Genomic DNA, 17,706 nt, shown 5'->3' with positions numbered 1-17,706 from the left:
AATTAGAGCGGCGCTGGCATGCTCAGTGGAGGAGGCAGAGCGGAGGTGAGCTGGGGTAGGCTCCCTGGGCGTGGTTAGCTGCAGAGGGGGGTAGCTGCTGTGGGTCGGAGGGGCTCCCTGGGCAGGGGGTGGCGGCGGGCTCCCCGGGTGGGGGGTGATGACGGGCAGGGTTAGCTGCCACGGGGGGGGCTCCTCTGGTGGGGGGAGTGGGCGTGGTTAGCTGCCACGAGGAGGTGGGGGGCGGGGTTAGCTGGGTGGGGTGGTGGCGCAAGGTGGAAGTTTCGCCTAGGGCGCAAAACTTCCTTGCACTGGCCCTGATTACCATTAATTCCTGTCTCTTTTTCAGAGGGCGATGCCTTGCCTGGAGATGTCCCAGGGGATGGTTATGACGATGTCAGAGAAGTTTCTGACCCTGAACATGATCCTGGTTCAGGGCAGTGTGCCCGGGAAGTTACTTGGGCCCCTCGGATGAATGACAAGAACAGGGATTCACAGAGAGGTAAGTGGGGAAAAGCCCTGTTGTAATTCTTGCAGTTTGATTGCTAGTCTCATTATGGCTTGGTCTACACTACAGACTTAGGTCAATGTAAGGCAGTTATATGCGGTTTTCGCTTTATGCGCTAACCGCGGAATGGAACCCCCGCGTAAGATGAGACTTGCCTGTATTGTTAAACTAACCACCTCAGCTGTATTCCCACCCTGACTTCTGCTACTCCCACTCAAACTCCCCTGTTAGCAGCCCTGTTTGCTGCCTCCTGCACCGGCCCTGGTTAAATGGACTGAAATACATGATGATTCCTAGATAAGGCCCTAATCCTACAAACAGTGGAGCCCACTTGTCACTCTCATCACATGAATATTCTCACTGACTCAAGGGTGACACCAGCCTCTTCCTGGTGGGGGGACTGAGGTGGGCCAGACAGAAACCTGGGGGGGCTGTGCTCCTCCTCACCATGAGGTACCACCCCTCTCTGTGGCCCTGCCCCCTGGCCAGGTTGCAGGCTGGAAGCCAGAGCCAGGCAGTGACAGGCACTGGCTGATTGCAGCCGTTAAAAGCTGTCCAGGCAGGGGGACCTGGCTCTGGGCTAACAGAGGCCTTGGAGGGCGGGGCCCAGGAGCCTGGGCCAGAGCAGGTCAGTCTAGGCCACTATGAGGAGCCCTGGACCATCCACCTGCCCTGGATGACGCATCTCGGCAGGCAGGGACATGGGCTGGGGGCTGCTGTTGGGCACCCCGGCACCCGGCCCGGGCTTACTTCTCTGCTGATGCTGGAGCTGGGCACCCAGCCAGCAGCCGCCACTCTCTCCGCTCTGCCTAGTCAACTGGAGAGTGGCAGCTGCTACTGGGTGGCTATGGGGATGCTAAGACAAATTTTGGGGTGGCTATAGCCCCCGCAAGCTCCACCCTAGTGCCAACTTCAGTGGGACTGTCCAGATCAGCAAAGTTATATGAGTGGATTTGCAGGATCAGGGTCCAAAAAAGGTGGCAGTGCCCTGGATGGTAATGGGAAGAGCAGGGCCCTGCGATGGGGTTAGTTAGTGGCCTGGCTTCAGGTTTGAAATCACTCTCTTCAATATGCAAATGGACCCAATTGTACCAGAGCACCTCACAGTCTGATGCTGAGGGCTGAGCTCCCACTTTGCACCTCAGAGGAAAGTGGGTTGGGATGAAATGTGCATTTCATTGTACTTGATGAGAAAAACATGCAAACGTGTATTGTGTGGGCAGGATGAACTGTATGACATCCTCCCCTTTTGGGTTCTTTGCCATTGCATGTCCCCTGGGGTAGGGGCCCTGCCCTGCTCCTCCCCACCAGGTCTCACCTGGCAGATGTCCCCTTAGGGACTATGCCAGCCATCGGGAGTTAAGCAGCCCCGACTGAAGCATTAGGGAGGTGTCACCAAGCCACTGACATTCCCACACTTCTGCACCCGGCAGATCTCAGCATGGAGAGAATCTACTCCCAGATGTTTTCTTTATGGAACAGAATGACATAATGGATTAAACTTGTCAGAATCCCAATCAGAGGAACAGAGGGAATAATTCACAGCCCGTACTATAGGCTGCTCACCCATGTTAGGTGAGTGCACACAGGTGTAGAATAGATATATTGGCTGTAATGTGCCTCCTTTGATATTTTCAGATTGGAATCTGCACTCCCTAAGAAGTGAAGGGGCCTCAGGGACTGAGAGAGACGGCCCATTCCTGCCTCCTGGAGACCCGGGTTATGATGATGTTGAAGCTGGCATCCCTGAGACATCAATATAAGAATGACTGAGTTCCGATCAAATATCCTGTGAGGATGTAAATGCTGTATGATTAAACTCTTTCTCTCCTAAATACTAACTGGGCATGGAGGCATCAGAGATAGTCCCTGCCATGGATCTAGTTCAGATACCTTTTATATTGGGGTTTTATGTAGTTGCAAGAAATATAAGTGTGACTGAGACAGGGTCTGTGATTTTCCCTGTAATTTCTCATTGATCAGATTGCCTGGAACTTGTCCTGCTTTTTTATTCCTAATATTTTCTTCATCGTGAATTTTTCCTTTTTCATATTGAATCCTTTTAAAAAGTTTATTCCAGGAACGATGCTTCTTTCACAAGGTGCATAAGAGATCATAAGAGAGTGAGATGGAGTCTGAACAACCAAAAAATAATAATTGCAAAATATCACCTCTCGGTATTGCAGGTTGTTCAATAGGGTACTGGATGGAGAATGAACGTTCCGTCCGTTGTGTGGTAATGGTTAAAAACCCAGCAACAGAATAATTCTAACTCCAGAGATGGCCCTAACCGCCATCCAAACTCCAGACTTTCCTTTAAAATCCAGGAGGATAAATGGACATTATTTATAAGAACCTTAATGCACACACACAATTAGATAGCAGTTAAAAGATACCCCCCGTCCCATCCTCTTCTCGTCTCCTCTATACAAATTCATATACTATGCCCATTACTGTAGCATCGGAGCATCTTTCAGTGGTGCATTAAGTGTAAGGACCTTCATCTTTGGTTTATACTGATTTTTTAATGAACATTTGCTGAGTTTTACAAAAATCGTTATTCCATTTTTAACAATTTTTACCCAAATTTAGATGTGCTGGAACTCCATCTCCCTGCTCCAGGAGAAATGGGTGACCCAGGTTACCAAGCCACCATCTCTCCTTCCGGAGTGGGAAGCCAAAAGCACTGGAACAACTTGAGTGGTAGTGTATGTACTGGTGTCAATCCCACAACCACCACACACCACATATATATTACCAACTTTACAGATAGTGCAGATTGTCATCAGCAGTGAAAGCAAAATAAAGGTATTTAACTACTTTTTATGATAAAATGGGTTGATAACAAAAAAACTGTATCTGCTTACATTTCAGAACAGAGGGTGAAGGAGGCTTGAAAGTTAAAAAACAAATAGACAAAAAAAAATCCTAGGAGAAGAGAGTCATATTTCCCTGATATTTCCCCAGAAAACTGCCAAGTTAATTTTTTCTATTGATTTTCCACCATTTTTTAATTTTTGAAATAAACACTGAGATATTCCCCAGAAACTTCAAACAAAATAAAAACCTAAAAAGAAGGTCCTTAATTAAGTGACATTATTGTCTTTCATCATGTGTGTTCATTCTGCCTCCATCCTGTGATCCAGGGAGCCAATGGGCAGAGGGAACACCATACCAGAACTCTCGAGGCCTGACACTCTCATTGCCCCAATTCACTCATGTAATCTGTATCTAAAAGGTGTTGTGTAAGATGTTCTATGCAAACTGCTAACATGCTGCTCATTAATATAATGGCATGATGTATGTACGGGTGCTGTATAAAGAACTAGAGATGTGTGCTGGAAGTATATTTCTAAAATGTGTTTGGCAGACCGTGCCTAAGCGCTGCCTTTCTCAAATAAAGGAATGTGTTTTTGCAGCTTGACTGTGTCTCCAGTGTAAATTAAGCAAGGTGTGACTTAAGACAATGAAAAGGACATTTACAAGCAAGGTAGACAAAGCCATCATGGGGGGAATTGACCAATTAACCATCTTGATGGGGGATGGAGGGATACACTCCCAGAAAACCTCCCTACCTCTTGAAACAGGGTCAGTGGACTTTGAGAAGATATAAACAGAGGCAAAAAGTTGTTTTGTCATCCATCCCAGGCAACAGGTCACAGCACCTTCAAGCCTATGACAGTTGCGTCCTGTGGTGTGGGGGACCAGGGATGCTGATGACTTGATATAAGTTAGGAAACTGATCAGGCAAAGATTGTAACTTGCTAGAATTAAATTTCAGTCACTTGAAAGTATGTTTTGTTTGTTTTATTTGTAACCTTTCCTATCTGTTACTTGTAATCACTCCAACCTATGCCCTTATTAATAAACATTTTTTTTGTTTGATTACAGAAACATCTCAGAGTTGTGCCTTAAGTTGAAGCGCGGGTTTTCAGCCAAACTATCGGGCTCCTGTGTGTACTCTGTCTCTTTGGAGGCAGGGAATGCAATAATTTATGTGAGGGTACAGTGAGAGGGACTGGGCACTGCAGAGGAGACGATTTGGGGAGTCTTGGGACTGGAAGGGTGACGTTGGTGTCACCCTCCAAGGAGTAAACAGGGTGGTGGAAGCCAGGGTGAGGCCACTGTGCTGTAATCAGGCTGCTGGTGTCAGGGCCCTGAGCCAAAACTGCACAGGACAGAGACACCCAGGGTTACAGGACAGACCCCTTACTGGTCTGAGTGAAACCCCAAAATGTCAGAAAAGTGACAAGTGAAAAGTGTTAGTCAAGTGACATTATTTTCTGTCATCATGTGTGATTCATTCTCCCCCTTCCCCTAGGGGCAAAAGCACATATGGATTTTTATGGAGGGTTACAGGCAGTTATTGGTGGTTTTGTTTCATGATGTGCTACAAGCTTCTGTTAGTGAAGACAGATTGAAGTAGCCCCCTGGCAAGTGGAACGGAAAGAGTTTTCAGGTGATTTTTTTTTAGATCCTGTGGGAGTTTGTTCTAGAGTCTTTGATCAGCCCACCCACCCCCGAAAACTGTCTGTTGCACATATGAGCTTTCCCCTTGCCTGAGACAGCTCCATTGTGTCTGAGGGACAAAGCTGATGAGTGCAGTCATGGAATATGAGGGAATCCCTGAGATGTCTAAGGCCCAAATCGTTAAGGCCCAGATTTTCAGATGTATTTAGGCTCCTAATTTTCATTGATTTCAATGGGGCCTAAATACCTCTTAGGCTCTTGGTTGAATATATGAACTGAGACCTTGAATTAGAGATGATATTCTATGGGAATATCTAAGAGAAGGTTAAAATGCCTCTGTATATGTGATATGGTTGTGTTGTATGTGTAACCGCCTTGGGGTTTAGAGAGTGTGGTCCCTTTAAAACCTTGTGTGTGGCCCTTTTAAAACCAGGATGTGTGTGTCTGTAGCTCCAGACAAGAGGACTACAGTGAGCAGGCCATCACATAGTGAAGCGGCCAAGAACCTGCCTTAAGCCTGGGAGGGACAGAGTGACTGACTGGGGAAACCCCAGAACAGGAGCCAGGAGGAGCACCCTGCCAGGGAGCAATCATCTGAGAAGGACAAACCAGAGCTGGACCCACTATCACTGTTGCCCAGAGCTATACGGGGCTGTGTGACCTTGAATTGGGAATAAGGAAAGAGGCTATATTTAGCTAAGTGGGAAAGTTGTTGCTGTGTGTGACTTTGCAGAGAGCAGCAGAAGAGGGCACCAGAGGAGTTTGTTGGGGAAAGGTCACTGGCACCAAAGATGACCAGGAGCACTCAAGACTCATTGCCAGACTGGAACTCTGCCCAGTATTCCTGAACTCTGAGTGTAGATGCAGTGCTAGGTGTCTGCCCTGTCATGTTGTGGTACCACTGGGTCTGTGAGGCCTTGCGTTGGATGTAGGGTGACCAGGTGTCCAGTTTTCGACCAGAACACTCAGTCGAAAAGGGACCCTAGAAGCTCTGGTCAGCACCGCTGCCCGGGCCGTTAAAAGTCTGGTCGCCGGTGCTGCAGCTCTAAGGCAGGCTAGTCCCTACCTATCCTGGCTCTGCACTGCACCTCGGAAGCGGCCATCATCAGGTCTGGCTCCTAGGCAGGGGGGCCATGGGGCTCTGCGCGCTGCTTCAGCCCTGAGCACTGGCTCCACACTCCAATTGGAACCGCGGCCAATGGGAGCTCCCTCCCACACTCTGAACCCCTCTGCCCTACCCCCCAGCCTGGAGCCCCCTCCTGCATCCCAAACCCCTCATCCCCGGGCCCTACCTCAGAGTCCGCACCCCCAGTGGGAGCCCTCCCGCACCCCAACCCCCTGCCCCAGCCCAGAGCCCCCTCCCGCACTCTAAACCCCTCATTTCTGGCCCCACCCCTGAGCCCGTATCCCCAGTTAGAGCCCTCACCCCCTCCCGCACCCCAACTCCCTGCCCTAGCCCAGTGAAAGTGAGTGAGGGTGAGGGACAGCAAGCCACCAAGGGAGGGGGAATGTAGTGGGGGGGCAGGGTCTCAGGGAAGGGGCATGGCAAGGGTGTGGCCTCGAGGAAGGGGCGGGGCTAGGGTGTTCGGTTTTGTGCAATTAGAAAGTTGGCAACCCTAGTTGGATGTAACCCTGTCTTACTACTCCCCCATCTTCTCAACTGTTGTTTTTCACCATTCATCCCTCTGTGAATAAATATTTCCCTTTCCTATATTCATTGTATTATTCCAGCGTGTCTGTGTGTTCACTCCACGGGGTGTGGAACAGATGGCCCTGGGAAAGAAGGGGATTTCCCTGCTGTGTTCCTGCACATGCTTTTTCTTGGTCAGAGCTGCCTGCAGAGCGAACTCCATCTTGGCCATGAGGGTGCTAAAGTTACATGTGTGTTGCCCCAGTGCGTGTGACGGTGTATATGTGTTGTGTGTGTGTCTGACAGTGGGTGTGTGGGTACTAGATGAGTGTTGGGTGTGGGGTGTTTTATGAAGTGTGTGATGGTGGTATAGTGTATGTTGTCTATGTGTTGGGTGTAGCTTGGGTGATGTCTGAGGGGTGTGAATTGAGTGTGATATGTGTGGAGGGTATTGAGCATGTGTTGGTTTTGTGTGTGATAGGGTGGGACGTTGGTGGAATGTGTATATGTTGGGTGTTGTGGTGGGAGTGTGTGTCTGTGGATATTGTGTGGTGTTATAATACAATATATAAGTTGAAATAATACAATTCAGGGTATGGCTACACTTGCAGCTCTACAGCGCTGTGAGTTAAACCTGCCTTCGTACAGCTGAGTAGGGAAACTGCTGCAGTCTATCTACACTGCCAGCTGCCAGCGCACTGTCATGGCCACATTTGCAGCATTTGCAGCGGCATTGGGAGCGGTGCATTATGGGCAGCTATCCCAGCGTTCAAGTGGCTGCAATATGCTTTTCAAAAGGGGGGGATGGGAGTGTGACAAGGAGCGCGGGGGGAGAGAAAGTGGGTTTTTGGAATGCTGAGATTGTGTCAGCACGCTGCCTTGTAAATTCTGACCCCCCTCCCTCCTCCACACCTCTCTCACTCACTGAAAGCAAACAGTGACTGTTTTTTTCTCATAGACCAGATAAGCAGCCGCTCGCCGAAACAGACCCCAATCCCCCTCCCCCCGTGCCGCCTCTCTCTTCAAGCTAACATTAGCTGTGGGTGTTCCAAAGGGAGCCCCCCTGCCTGCCTCTACTCATTCAAAGCAAACAGTAGCTGTGTTTGTTTTTTTGATAAGCAGTTCCGAAGCGGAACATCCGGAGTTCACAACAAAACAAAGAGAGGAAGCTTCAGCTAAAAGGATTATGGGAAGTTCCCGCAGGTCAATCACTGCGTAATAAGGTTACTCGCCGTTTACACTGGAGCAGCAGCGTCTCGACCACTCTGCAGCAGCTGTTAATCCTCTCGGGGAGGTGCAGTACCTGCAGCGCTGTAGCCACTGAGACACAGCGGTGTACGTGCCTTGCCAGTGTGGATGGGGAGTGAGGTACAGCGCTGTGGGCGGCTTTATTGCACTTTAACTCTCAAGTGTAGCCAAGGCCTCAGTAATTTCCTGTCCAAAATTTTGCTGAAATCAATACTTCCTGTGAAATATTTGTTTTGTCAATCAACATTTTCTGACAGAAAAAGGTTCAGCAGGAAAATTTTTGACTATCTCTCTTGCCATCTTTCTAAAAGACACACTGTAGCTCAACCAAACGACATGGATTTAATGCAGGAATCACTGGGTGAAATTCTGTGGTCTATATTATGCAGAAGGTCAGACTAAATGATCACAATAGTCCTTTCTGGCCCTAAAATTTAAGAATGTGAATCTATGTTCTGAGATATGACAACAAAAGCCAGCACTCACAACAACATGGGGTGCAACACACACACATGCGCGCGCGCACACACACACACACACACACATACACAGCCTAAGATATTCAGACAATTGTCCTAATATCAATAATGAATCACATCTGAGGGAAGGGAGCAGAAGGAGACTCCACCGACTGGAAGGCATGAGATGCACTGTCCTAGGGATGGGGGTTCCATGACCACCGCTCACAAGAGAAGGAGGAGGGTGGTGGTGGTTGGGGACTCCCTCCTCAGGGGGACTGAGTCATCTATCTGCTGCCCCGACTGAGAAAACCGAGAGGTCTGCTGCTTGCAAGGAGCTAGGATTCACGATGTGACGGAGAGACTGCCGAGACTCATCAAGCCCTCAGATCGCTACCCCTTCCTGCTTGTCCACGTGGGCACCAATGATACTGCCGAGAATGACCTTGAGCGGATCACTGCAGACTACGTGGCTCTGGGAAGAAGGATAAAGGAGTTTGAAACGCAAGTGGTGTTCTCCCTGTGCAGGGAAAAGGCCTAGGTAGAGACCGTCGAATTGTGGAAGTCAACGAATGGCTACGCAGGTGGTGTCGGAGAGAAGGCTTTGGATTCTTCAACCATGGGATGGTGTTCCAAGAAGGAGGAGTGCTAGGCAGAGACGGGCTCCACCTAACGAAGAGAGGGAAGAACATCTTCGCAAGCAGACTGGCTAACTTAGTGAGGAGGGCTTTAAACTAGGTTCACCGGGGGAAGGAGACCAAAGCCCTGAGGTAAGTGGGGAAATGGGATACCGGGAGGAAGCACGAGCAGGAGAGTGCAAGAAGGGAGGACTCTTGTCTCAGACTGAGAAAGCGGGACAATAAGCGAGGTATCTGAAGTGCCTATACACAAATGCAAGAAGCCTGGAAAACAAGCAGGGAGAACTGGAAGTCCTGGCACAGTCAAGGAACTATGATAAAAAGCAAAAAGGTCCTGTGGCACCTTTGAGACTAACAGAAGTATTGGGAGCATAAGCTTTCGTGGGTAAGAACCTCACTTCTTCAGATGCAAGTAATGGAAATCTCCAGAGGCAGGAACTATGATGTGATTGGAGTAACAGAGACTTGGTGGGATAACTCACATGACTGGAGTACTGTCATGGATGGATATAAACTGTTCAGAAAGGACAGGCAGGGCAGAAAAGGTGGGGGAGTTGCATTGTATGTAAGAGAGGAGTATGACTGCTCAGAGCTCCGGTATGAAACTGCAGAAAAACCTGAGTGTCTCTGGATTAAGTTTAGAAGTGTGAGCAACAAGGGTGATGTCGTGGTGGGAGTCTGCTATAGACCACCAGACCAGGGGGATGAGGTGGACGAGGCTTTCTTCCGGCAACTAGCAGAAGTTACTAGATCGCAAGCCCTGGTTCTCATGGGAGACTTTAATCACCCTGATATCTGCTGGGAGAGCAATACAGCGGTGCACAGACAATCCAGGAAGTTTTTGGAAAGTGTAGGGGACAATTTCCTGGTGCAAGTGCTGGAGGAACCAACTAGGGGCAGAGCTCTTCTAGACCTGCTGCTCACAAACTGGGAAGAATTAGTAGGGGAAGCAAAAGTGGATGGAAACCTGGGAGGCAGTGACCATGAGATGGTCGAGTTCAGGATCCTGACACAAGGAAGAAAGGAGAGCAGCAGAATACGGACCCTGGACTTCAGAAAAGCAGACTTTGACTCCCTCAGGTAACTCATGGGCAGGATCCCCTGGGAGAATAACATGACGGGGAAAGGAGTCCAGGAGAGCTGGCTGTATTTTAAAGAATCCTTATTGAGGTTGCAGGAAAAAAACATCCCGATGTGTAGAAAGAACAGTAAATATGGCAGGCCACCAGCTTGGCTTAACAGTGAAATCCTTGCTGATCTTAAACGCAAAAAAGAAGCTTACAAGAAGTGGAAGCTTGGACAAATGACCAAGGAGGAGTAGAAAAATCTTGCTCAGGCATGCAGGAGTGAAATCAGGAAGGCCAAATCACACTTGGAGTTGCAGCTAGCAAGAGATGTTAAGAATAACAAGAAGGGTTTCTTCAGGTATGTTAGCAACAAGAAGAAAGTCAAGGAAAGTGTGGGCCCCTTACTGAATGAGGGAGGCAACCTAGTGACAGAGGATGTGGAAAAAGCTAATGTACTTGTTGCCTGCCCAGAACTGGGCCCGAGATGGCAAACAGGGGGTTTGTCGCCCGGTGTGTTTGGCACCAATAAAGACACCGAGGGGAGAAAGCAAGCCAAGCTTATTTCAGAGCTCTGAAATGGCACTAGGAGACCAGCATGTCTCAAATCCAGTGCAACAAATACAAACAACTTTTACCTTTTATACTCCAAACTGTTTACATACATTTCTTTGTCTGGCTGTTCCTCCTTACCCCTCCCTTCCAGACAACTGTTACAATAAACTCTACATAAGCTTGTGAGAAAACTTTCCCAGTCTTTGCGACCTTGGATTAGACGCCTGCAAACTAACTACCCCTCCTTTCCCTCGCTTCTTATCTCTATTATTTCTGCTAGTGTGAGTGAAACTGCAGCCATCTGCTAAAAAGCTGACATTACATTTCTGCTTCAGCCTACTTCAGAGCATGTAAGCAGTTAGCACAGAAGTAGGTGAGAGTTCCCAAGATGGAGTCACTGTGGTTCACGGACCCAGAGCAAAAGAGCTTCATCGGCACTTTTGGCCTTCCACTCTCCCGAGTTACCTGGTAGCTATACCTAGTGGACCCCAACAATCCCTCCTTTGAGAACACTCAACAAACCTTTGTCAGAGTTTTCTCATACTCTAAAGACAAAATGCGATTAAGCTCCATGCAATCAGGATTATCAATGACAGGGTATAAGGGAACTTCTGGGGTATGGGAGGTACAAATCTTACGTATGAGCACTTTACAGCAAATGAGCAAAAGAACAAGAACAAAACATATCACCACACCTGTGAGCAAGATGCGAACAATGCTTCCCCCTATACCTCCTAGTTCCCCTAAACCAGGTATCCAACCCCAAAGGGAATCCAAAATAGTGGGTTCTCTTTCCTGGGCCTTCCACTGGTTAAAGGCCCGTTCAGCTGACAAGATGTGCTTGTTAATGTCCTGTGAAAACTCTGGGACATAGGTACAACACTCTTCTCCTATAAGAGCACAGACAATTACAACAACCCAAATGCCCAGAAGATAAGAAGAATTGTTGACACTAAACAAGTAAAAAAATAACAAGACCAAATATATAGGCCAGGTTGGCCTTCTGTGAGAAAATAAAACCAATGCTCAGGATTCTCGCGGGGAGTATGCTGTGACTGTTCAGAAAGATCACAACGCATTCCCAGTGACCCTTACTGTCTTTTGAATAACAGCTTAAGTCCCAAATCATCGTTAGCAGTCTTCTCCGCAGGCTGGACAGTCCACTGTTTAGGAATGGGCACTGCTTTCAGTTGAGAGTGATGAATCCAGTTCTTGTGTCCTTCGACCTTTTCCGCTGTATGGGTGACAAGCAGGACGGTGTGGGGTCCCTTCCACTTTTCTTGGAGAGGCTCGTCCTTCCAGGTTCGCATGAGAACGGAGTCACCAGGCTGCAGGGAGTGGACCGGAGTATCCAGCAGAAGAGGCTGTGAATCTTTGATGTACCTGTGAAGAGAAGAAAGAACAGCAGACAGAGAGCACATGTACTGAGACAAGAAACCACATCCCACTTCCCATTCCCCTGCCAGAACTGGGGTACCATTCATAGGCCATGCTCTTCCAAACATAATCTCGAAGGGACTAAGCCCTATCCTACCCTTAGGGAGAGCACAAATGCGAAGTAACACAAGGGGCAAAGCATCAGGCCACTTAAGAGAAGCCTCCTGACAGACCTTTGAGAGGTGTCACTTGAGTATCTGATTTGTGCGTTCCACTACTCCACTGGCTTGTGGTCGCCAGGGTGTGTGGAGTTTCCAGGGGATTTGCAGAGCACTTGATATCTTTTGAACAATTTGAGATGTGAAGTGTGTTCCATTGTCAGATTCCATCCACTGAGGAAGGCCGAAGCGAGGAATGATTTCCTTGACAAACTTAAGAGCCACTGTCTTGGCAGTGTTGTTGCGACATGGGAAGGCTTCAGGCCATCTGCTGAATCGATCCACTAAGACGAGAAGGTACCTGTACCCTTGGGTTCTGGGAAACTCAGTAAAGTCTATTTGCCACACTAATCCTGGGCCTGGGGTAGGTTCCAGGGTGGCTGGTGGCACTGCTACTCCTGGTCGAGGGTTATTCTTTTGACAGATTAAACATTCAGCTTGTACCTGTGATGCTAGGGGTTTAAGTCCAGAGGTTAGAAAATATTTATTCATAAGCTGGGTAAGAGCCTCTCTGCCTGCGTGTGTGGTTTGATGCAGTTTCTGCAATACTGGTCGAATCAAGCCCTTGGGCAGGAGGATTTTTCCCTCTGTGGTATAAAGCCATCCCTCCTTTTCCTGGAGACCGAGACTGTCAGCCAGGTTTCTGTCCTCTTGGGAGTACTGAGGGGCTGCAAGCTCACCCACTGATGGGATAAGGGCATGCATTTGGGCATTCTCCTCTGTTGGTGATTTCAGGGTAGCAGCTCGCTTAGCTTCCCTGTCTGCTCTGGCATTGACCTTGGTTACATCTTGATCTTCCCTTTGATGGGCTTTGCAATGCACCACTGCTACTGCTGAGGGGAGTTGTACTGCTTCTAAAAGCCGGAGAATTTGAGACCCATGCTTGACCGGAGATCCTTGGGCTGTTAGCATTCCCCTTTGCTTCCACAAACCAGCGTGAGCATGCAATACCCCAAAAGCATACTTTGAGTCAGTAAAGATATTAACCCATTTGTCTTTTGCCAGCTCAAGTGCACGAGTCAGGGCCACTAGTTCAGCAAGTTGGGCAGATGTCCCAGCAGGTAAACTCTCAGCTTCCACGGTATCATGAAGAGACACAATAGCATAACCAGCCCTCCTTGGCCCATCCACAACAGTACTACTTCCATCTGTATACCATTCCAAGTCAGCATTTGGGAGTGGCTGATCTTTTAAATCTGGATGGCTAGAATACTGAACATCTATGATTTCCCGACAGTCACGTTCCTGCTTTTCTGTCTCTGGTAGCAGGGTAGCTGGATTAAGGGAGGGACAGGTCTGCAGGGTGACTTCAGGATTCTCTAATAGCTTCGCCTGGTACCAAGCAACCCGAGCCTGTGTGAGCCAAAGACCACCCTTAGTGTCCAGCAAGGCTCGGACCATATGGGGAACATACACTTGCACAGTTCCTCCCAGTGTCAGTTTTTCAGCTTCCCCAAGCACTAGAGCAGTAGCTGCGACCGCCCTCAAACAGGCTGGCCATCCCTTTGAAACTTGATCCAGTTGTTTAGAAAAGTATGCCACAGGACGTTTCCAGGCACCTAATAGCTGGGTAAGCATTCCCAAAGCTACCCCTTTTCGTTCATGCACATACAGTTGGAACGGCTTAGATATATCGGGCAAACCCAGGGCTGGAGCTTCCATTAGCTTCCTTTTCAAGATTCTAAATGCCCTGTTTGCTTCTGGGGACCAGTGAAAGGGGTCATGTTCCGCTCCCTTAACACATTCATACAGAGGTTTAGCCCACAGTCCAAACTCTGGAATCCATATTCTGCAAAAACCTGCCATGCCCAGGAATGCCCTAAGCCGTTTACGGTTGCTGGGGATGGGAACTTGGCAGATAGCCTCCTTCCTTTTGTTTGAAAGCTGTCTCTCTCCCTGCCTGATGTGAAATCCCAGATATTGAACCTCTGAATGAGCAATTTGGGCTTTGCTTTGAGATACCCTGTATCCTCGCAGTCCAATAAAGTTTAGGAGACTCACAGTAGCTCTGAGACAAGGGATTAGACCCACAGCAGCAATTAACAAGTCATCTACATATTGCAGCAGGAGGGCTCTGACTGAATTATCCCACTCCTCCAAGTCTCTGGCCAAAGCCTGGCCGAACAGAGTGGGGGAATTTTTAAATCACTGAGCCAATACTGTCCAGCAAAGCTGCTTTTTAACCCTTCGTTTGTCTTCCCATTCGAAGGAGAATATCTCCTGAGACTGGGTGTCAACGGGAATCGTGAAGAAAGCATCTTTTAAATCTAGGACTGAGAAATGGGTATATTGCCTCCCTATAGAGGCCAACAGTGTATACAGATTTGGAACCATGGGGTGCAGAGTCTTAACCCGCTCATTAACTGCCCTGAGGTCCTGTACCAGCCGATACGTGCCATTGGGCTTCTGTATGGGCAGAATGGGGGTGTTCCAAGCTGACTGGCATTCTCGTAATACACCGCACTCTAGGAACCGATCTATAGTCTCTTGTAGTCCCTCTCTGGCTTCCCTTTTAATCGGATACTGTTTGATCCGCACTGGGCTTTTTCCTGGGAGGAGCTGAATATGCACAGGGGTTTGACGGTTTGCTTTCCCTGGGACACCCTGATGCCCAGACTAGAGGAAAAACCTGCTTTTCCCACTCACTCCACTCTGGGGCTTGGATAGCTGAGGGTTCGACTGCAAGGGTCATTATCCAAGCATTCTCAGGGGGTAAGGTGAGGGTTATATCATCTTGAGTGAAATGCAGGGTGGCACCTAAGTGACAAAGCAGGTCCCGTCCTAGTAGTGGTGTTGGACAATCAGGGAGGTAAACCAGCTTGTGTGATACAGTTCTGTTTCCCAAGGCACATTCCGCTGGGGCATATACTGGGCACTTGGTTCCTTTCCCTGTGGCACCCACCACAGTGAGGGAGCCTGCCACTGGCAACTGTAGGGGGTTGTTTACAGCGGTCCTTGCTGCTCCAGAGTCTATTAAAAAGTCTATATCTGCATCTCCCACCCACACATTTACTCGGGGTTCCGGGGGTAGGATGGTCCGTCTCCCCTGACACCCCTAATCTTGATCCTCCGCTGCCATCATAGGGGTACCTTCCCTTTCAGGGCATTCATTTTTCCAGTGTCCCTCCTTACGGCATATGGCACACTGGTTGCGACCCAGGCGCCTTTCCCGGGGACCAGGGCGTCCACATCCACTGCCTCTCATTCCCCAGCCCATTCCACCTTTCTGTGGCCTTTCTTTGCCGCCGGCCTGCACCGCCGCTACCATCATTTTCACTTGCCTTTTTTCCTTCTCTCCCTCTCTAAGGCTATAAGCCCTGTTTGCAGTCTCCAAAATCTGAGCCATAGACATTCCCATTAAATCCTCCTTCTTCTGCAATTTCCTTTTAATATCAGGGGCCGCACGGCTAGTGAAGATACCCTTTATAATTGCCTCAGTTGCCTGATCATCTGGGTTTGCACTAGTAGTTTGCCTGATGGTATCCCGAATACGCTGCAGGAAAGCCCCTGGACTTTCTTTCGAGTCCTGGATTAGTTCATAAGGCTTAGCCCAATTGTTATGCCTGACAGCTGAGTGTCGGAGACCATGCATAAGCAGTTCCTTATAGGAGTTAAGCAGCCTCAAATCCCCCTCCTCATTCGGATTCCACTGGGGGTCCCCTAGGGGGACAGCGACATCTGGCAAGGGCTTGCCTTCTCTCTCCTCATCATGCCTTTTCTGTGCCTCCTCCCTGGCTTTGGCTATGACCTGATTCCGCTCCACTTCAGACAACAGGGTTCTCATAAGTATATTACAATCATCCCAGTCAGGCTTATGGCTAGCTAGACACCCTTCAAAGATAGAAATGAACTTGCTTGGATTTGTTGAAAATTTTCCTGCCTCTGCCTTAAAAGCAGCTAGATGGACTGGATTAAAAGGTACATGCGAATATACAGACACTATCTGAGCTGGCCATTCCTGAGTTCCTGGACGGGCTACCACACTCTCAGTAATCAACGGATACAATCCCACTGGGGGGTTCTCTCTAAAGCCTGTGGGGGTGGAGGAACCGAAGGGGACACCGATTCTGGCATTACAACAGTGGGAGGGTTCTGGGGTTTAGAAGCCGTTACTACCAAGCCTGTCGGAGTCAAATGGCACTTGAGCAAAACATCAGTCCTATTTCTTAACACCATAAACGTATACGCATAGAGATGTTCATTCCATTTACCTGTTCTCTGACAAAACAAAAGCAACTGAAGGATCGTGTTGTAATTGAGTGATCCTTCCGGTGGCCACCTTTCTTGGCACTCCAGCTGGTAGTGAGGCCAATCAACTGTACAGAACCTTTTCAATTAACTTTTAATCAACTGGTCAGATCCAAACACTTTCCAGTTCCCCAGAATGCATTCTAAGGGTGTACACTGTACCCTGCCAGCTGTACTCTGTTCCTGCCCCATAGGGAAACTCTGGGCGTCCCCAGGTCACAACAGGCTGACACTGGGCGTCCCCAGGTCACAACAGGCTGACACTGGGCGTCCCCAGGTCAAGACAGATAAAGTCCCCACTGGACTGTTCCTACCTTATCTAAGGGTCCGGTTCTGCACTCTCGCCCTATCCATGGGACTGGTTCCCCACCGTCGCCCGCAGCTGCTTCTCCACTGTCTGTGTGCGTTGCACCGTTGTGCCCTCAGGGGTCGAGCAAACCACATCTCTGCCGAGGCCCCCGATGAAGTCACCGGTGAGCGCTCTGGGCGTCGGGCGTCGTCGTAATCCGTTGGCCACCAGGAGGGATCCGGGCAAGGCTAAATTTCAGTCTCGAGCCACACGTTGGGTGCCAAAACTGTTGCCTGCCCAGAACTGGGCCCGAGATGGCAAAAAGGGGGTTCGTTGCCCGGTGTGCTTGGCACCAATAAAGACACCGAGGGGAGAAAGCAAGCCAAGTTTATTTCAGAGCTCTGAAACGGCACTAGGAGACCAGCATGTCTCAAATCCAGTGCAACAAATACAAACAACTTTTACCTTTTATACTCCAAACTATTTACATACATTTCTTTGTCTGGCTATTCCCCCTTACCCCTCCCTTCCAGACAACTGTTACAATAAACTCTACATAAGCTTGTGAGAAAACTTTCCCAGTCTTTGCGACCTTGGATTAGACGCCTGCAAACTAACTACCCCTCCTTTCCCTCGCTTCTTATCTCTATTATTTCTGCTAGTGTGAGTGAAATTGCAGCCATCTGCTAAAAAGCTGACATTACATTTCTGCTTCAGCCTACTTCAGAGCATGTAAGCAGTTAGCACAGAAGTAGGTGAGAGTTCCCAAGATGGAGTCACTGTGGTTCACGGACCCAGAGCAAAAGAGCTTCATCGGCACTTTTGGCCTTCCACTCTCCCGAGTTACCTGGTAGCTATACCTAGTGGACCCCAACATACTCAATGATTTTTTTGCCTTTGTCTTCACAAACAAGGTCAGCTCCCAGACTGCTGCACTAGGCAGCACAGTATGGGGAGAAGATGACCAGCCATCTGTGGAGAAAAAAGTGGTTCGGGACTATTTAGA

At 48.9% G+C, this 17,706-nt stretch overlaps 1 protein-coding gene across 1 annotated transcript in view; it reads left to right on the top strand.

The window, feature by feature from the left end:
• Positions 1-3,571, top strand: part of LOC101948899 (scavenger receptor cysteine-rich domain-containing protein SCART1-like) — an 88,572-nt gene extending 85,001 nt beyond the window's left edge. The window contains exons 18-19 of the mRNA XM_042855029.2: positions 347-499; positions 2,144-3,571. Coding sequence (XP_042710963.2) covers positions 347-499; positions 2,144-2,268 — 278 coding nt within the window. The 3' untranslated portion in view covers positions 2,269-3,571. The remainder of the gene's footprint in view (positions 1-346; positions 500-2,143) is intronic.
• The last annotated feature ends 14,135 nt before the right edge of the window (positions 3,572-17,706 follow it).

Source organism: Chrysemys picta, chromosome 1, assembly GCF_011386835.1.
Source record: "Chrysemys picta bellii isolate R12L10 chromosome 1, ASM1138683v2, whole genome shotgun sequence".
In the NCBI taxonomy this organism is placed as follows: Eukaryota; Metazoa; Chordata; order Testudines; family Emydidae; genus Chrysemys; species Chrysemys picta.
Note: the sequence above shows the minus strand (reverse complement) of the source record. Positions and strands in the feature narration are given on the sequence as shown.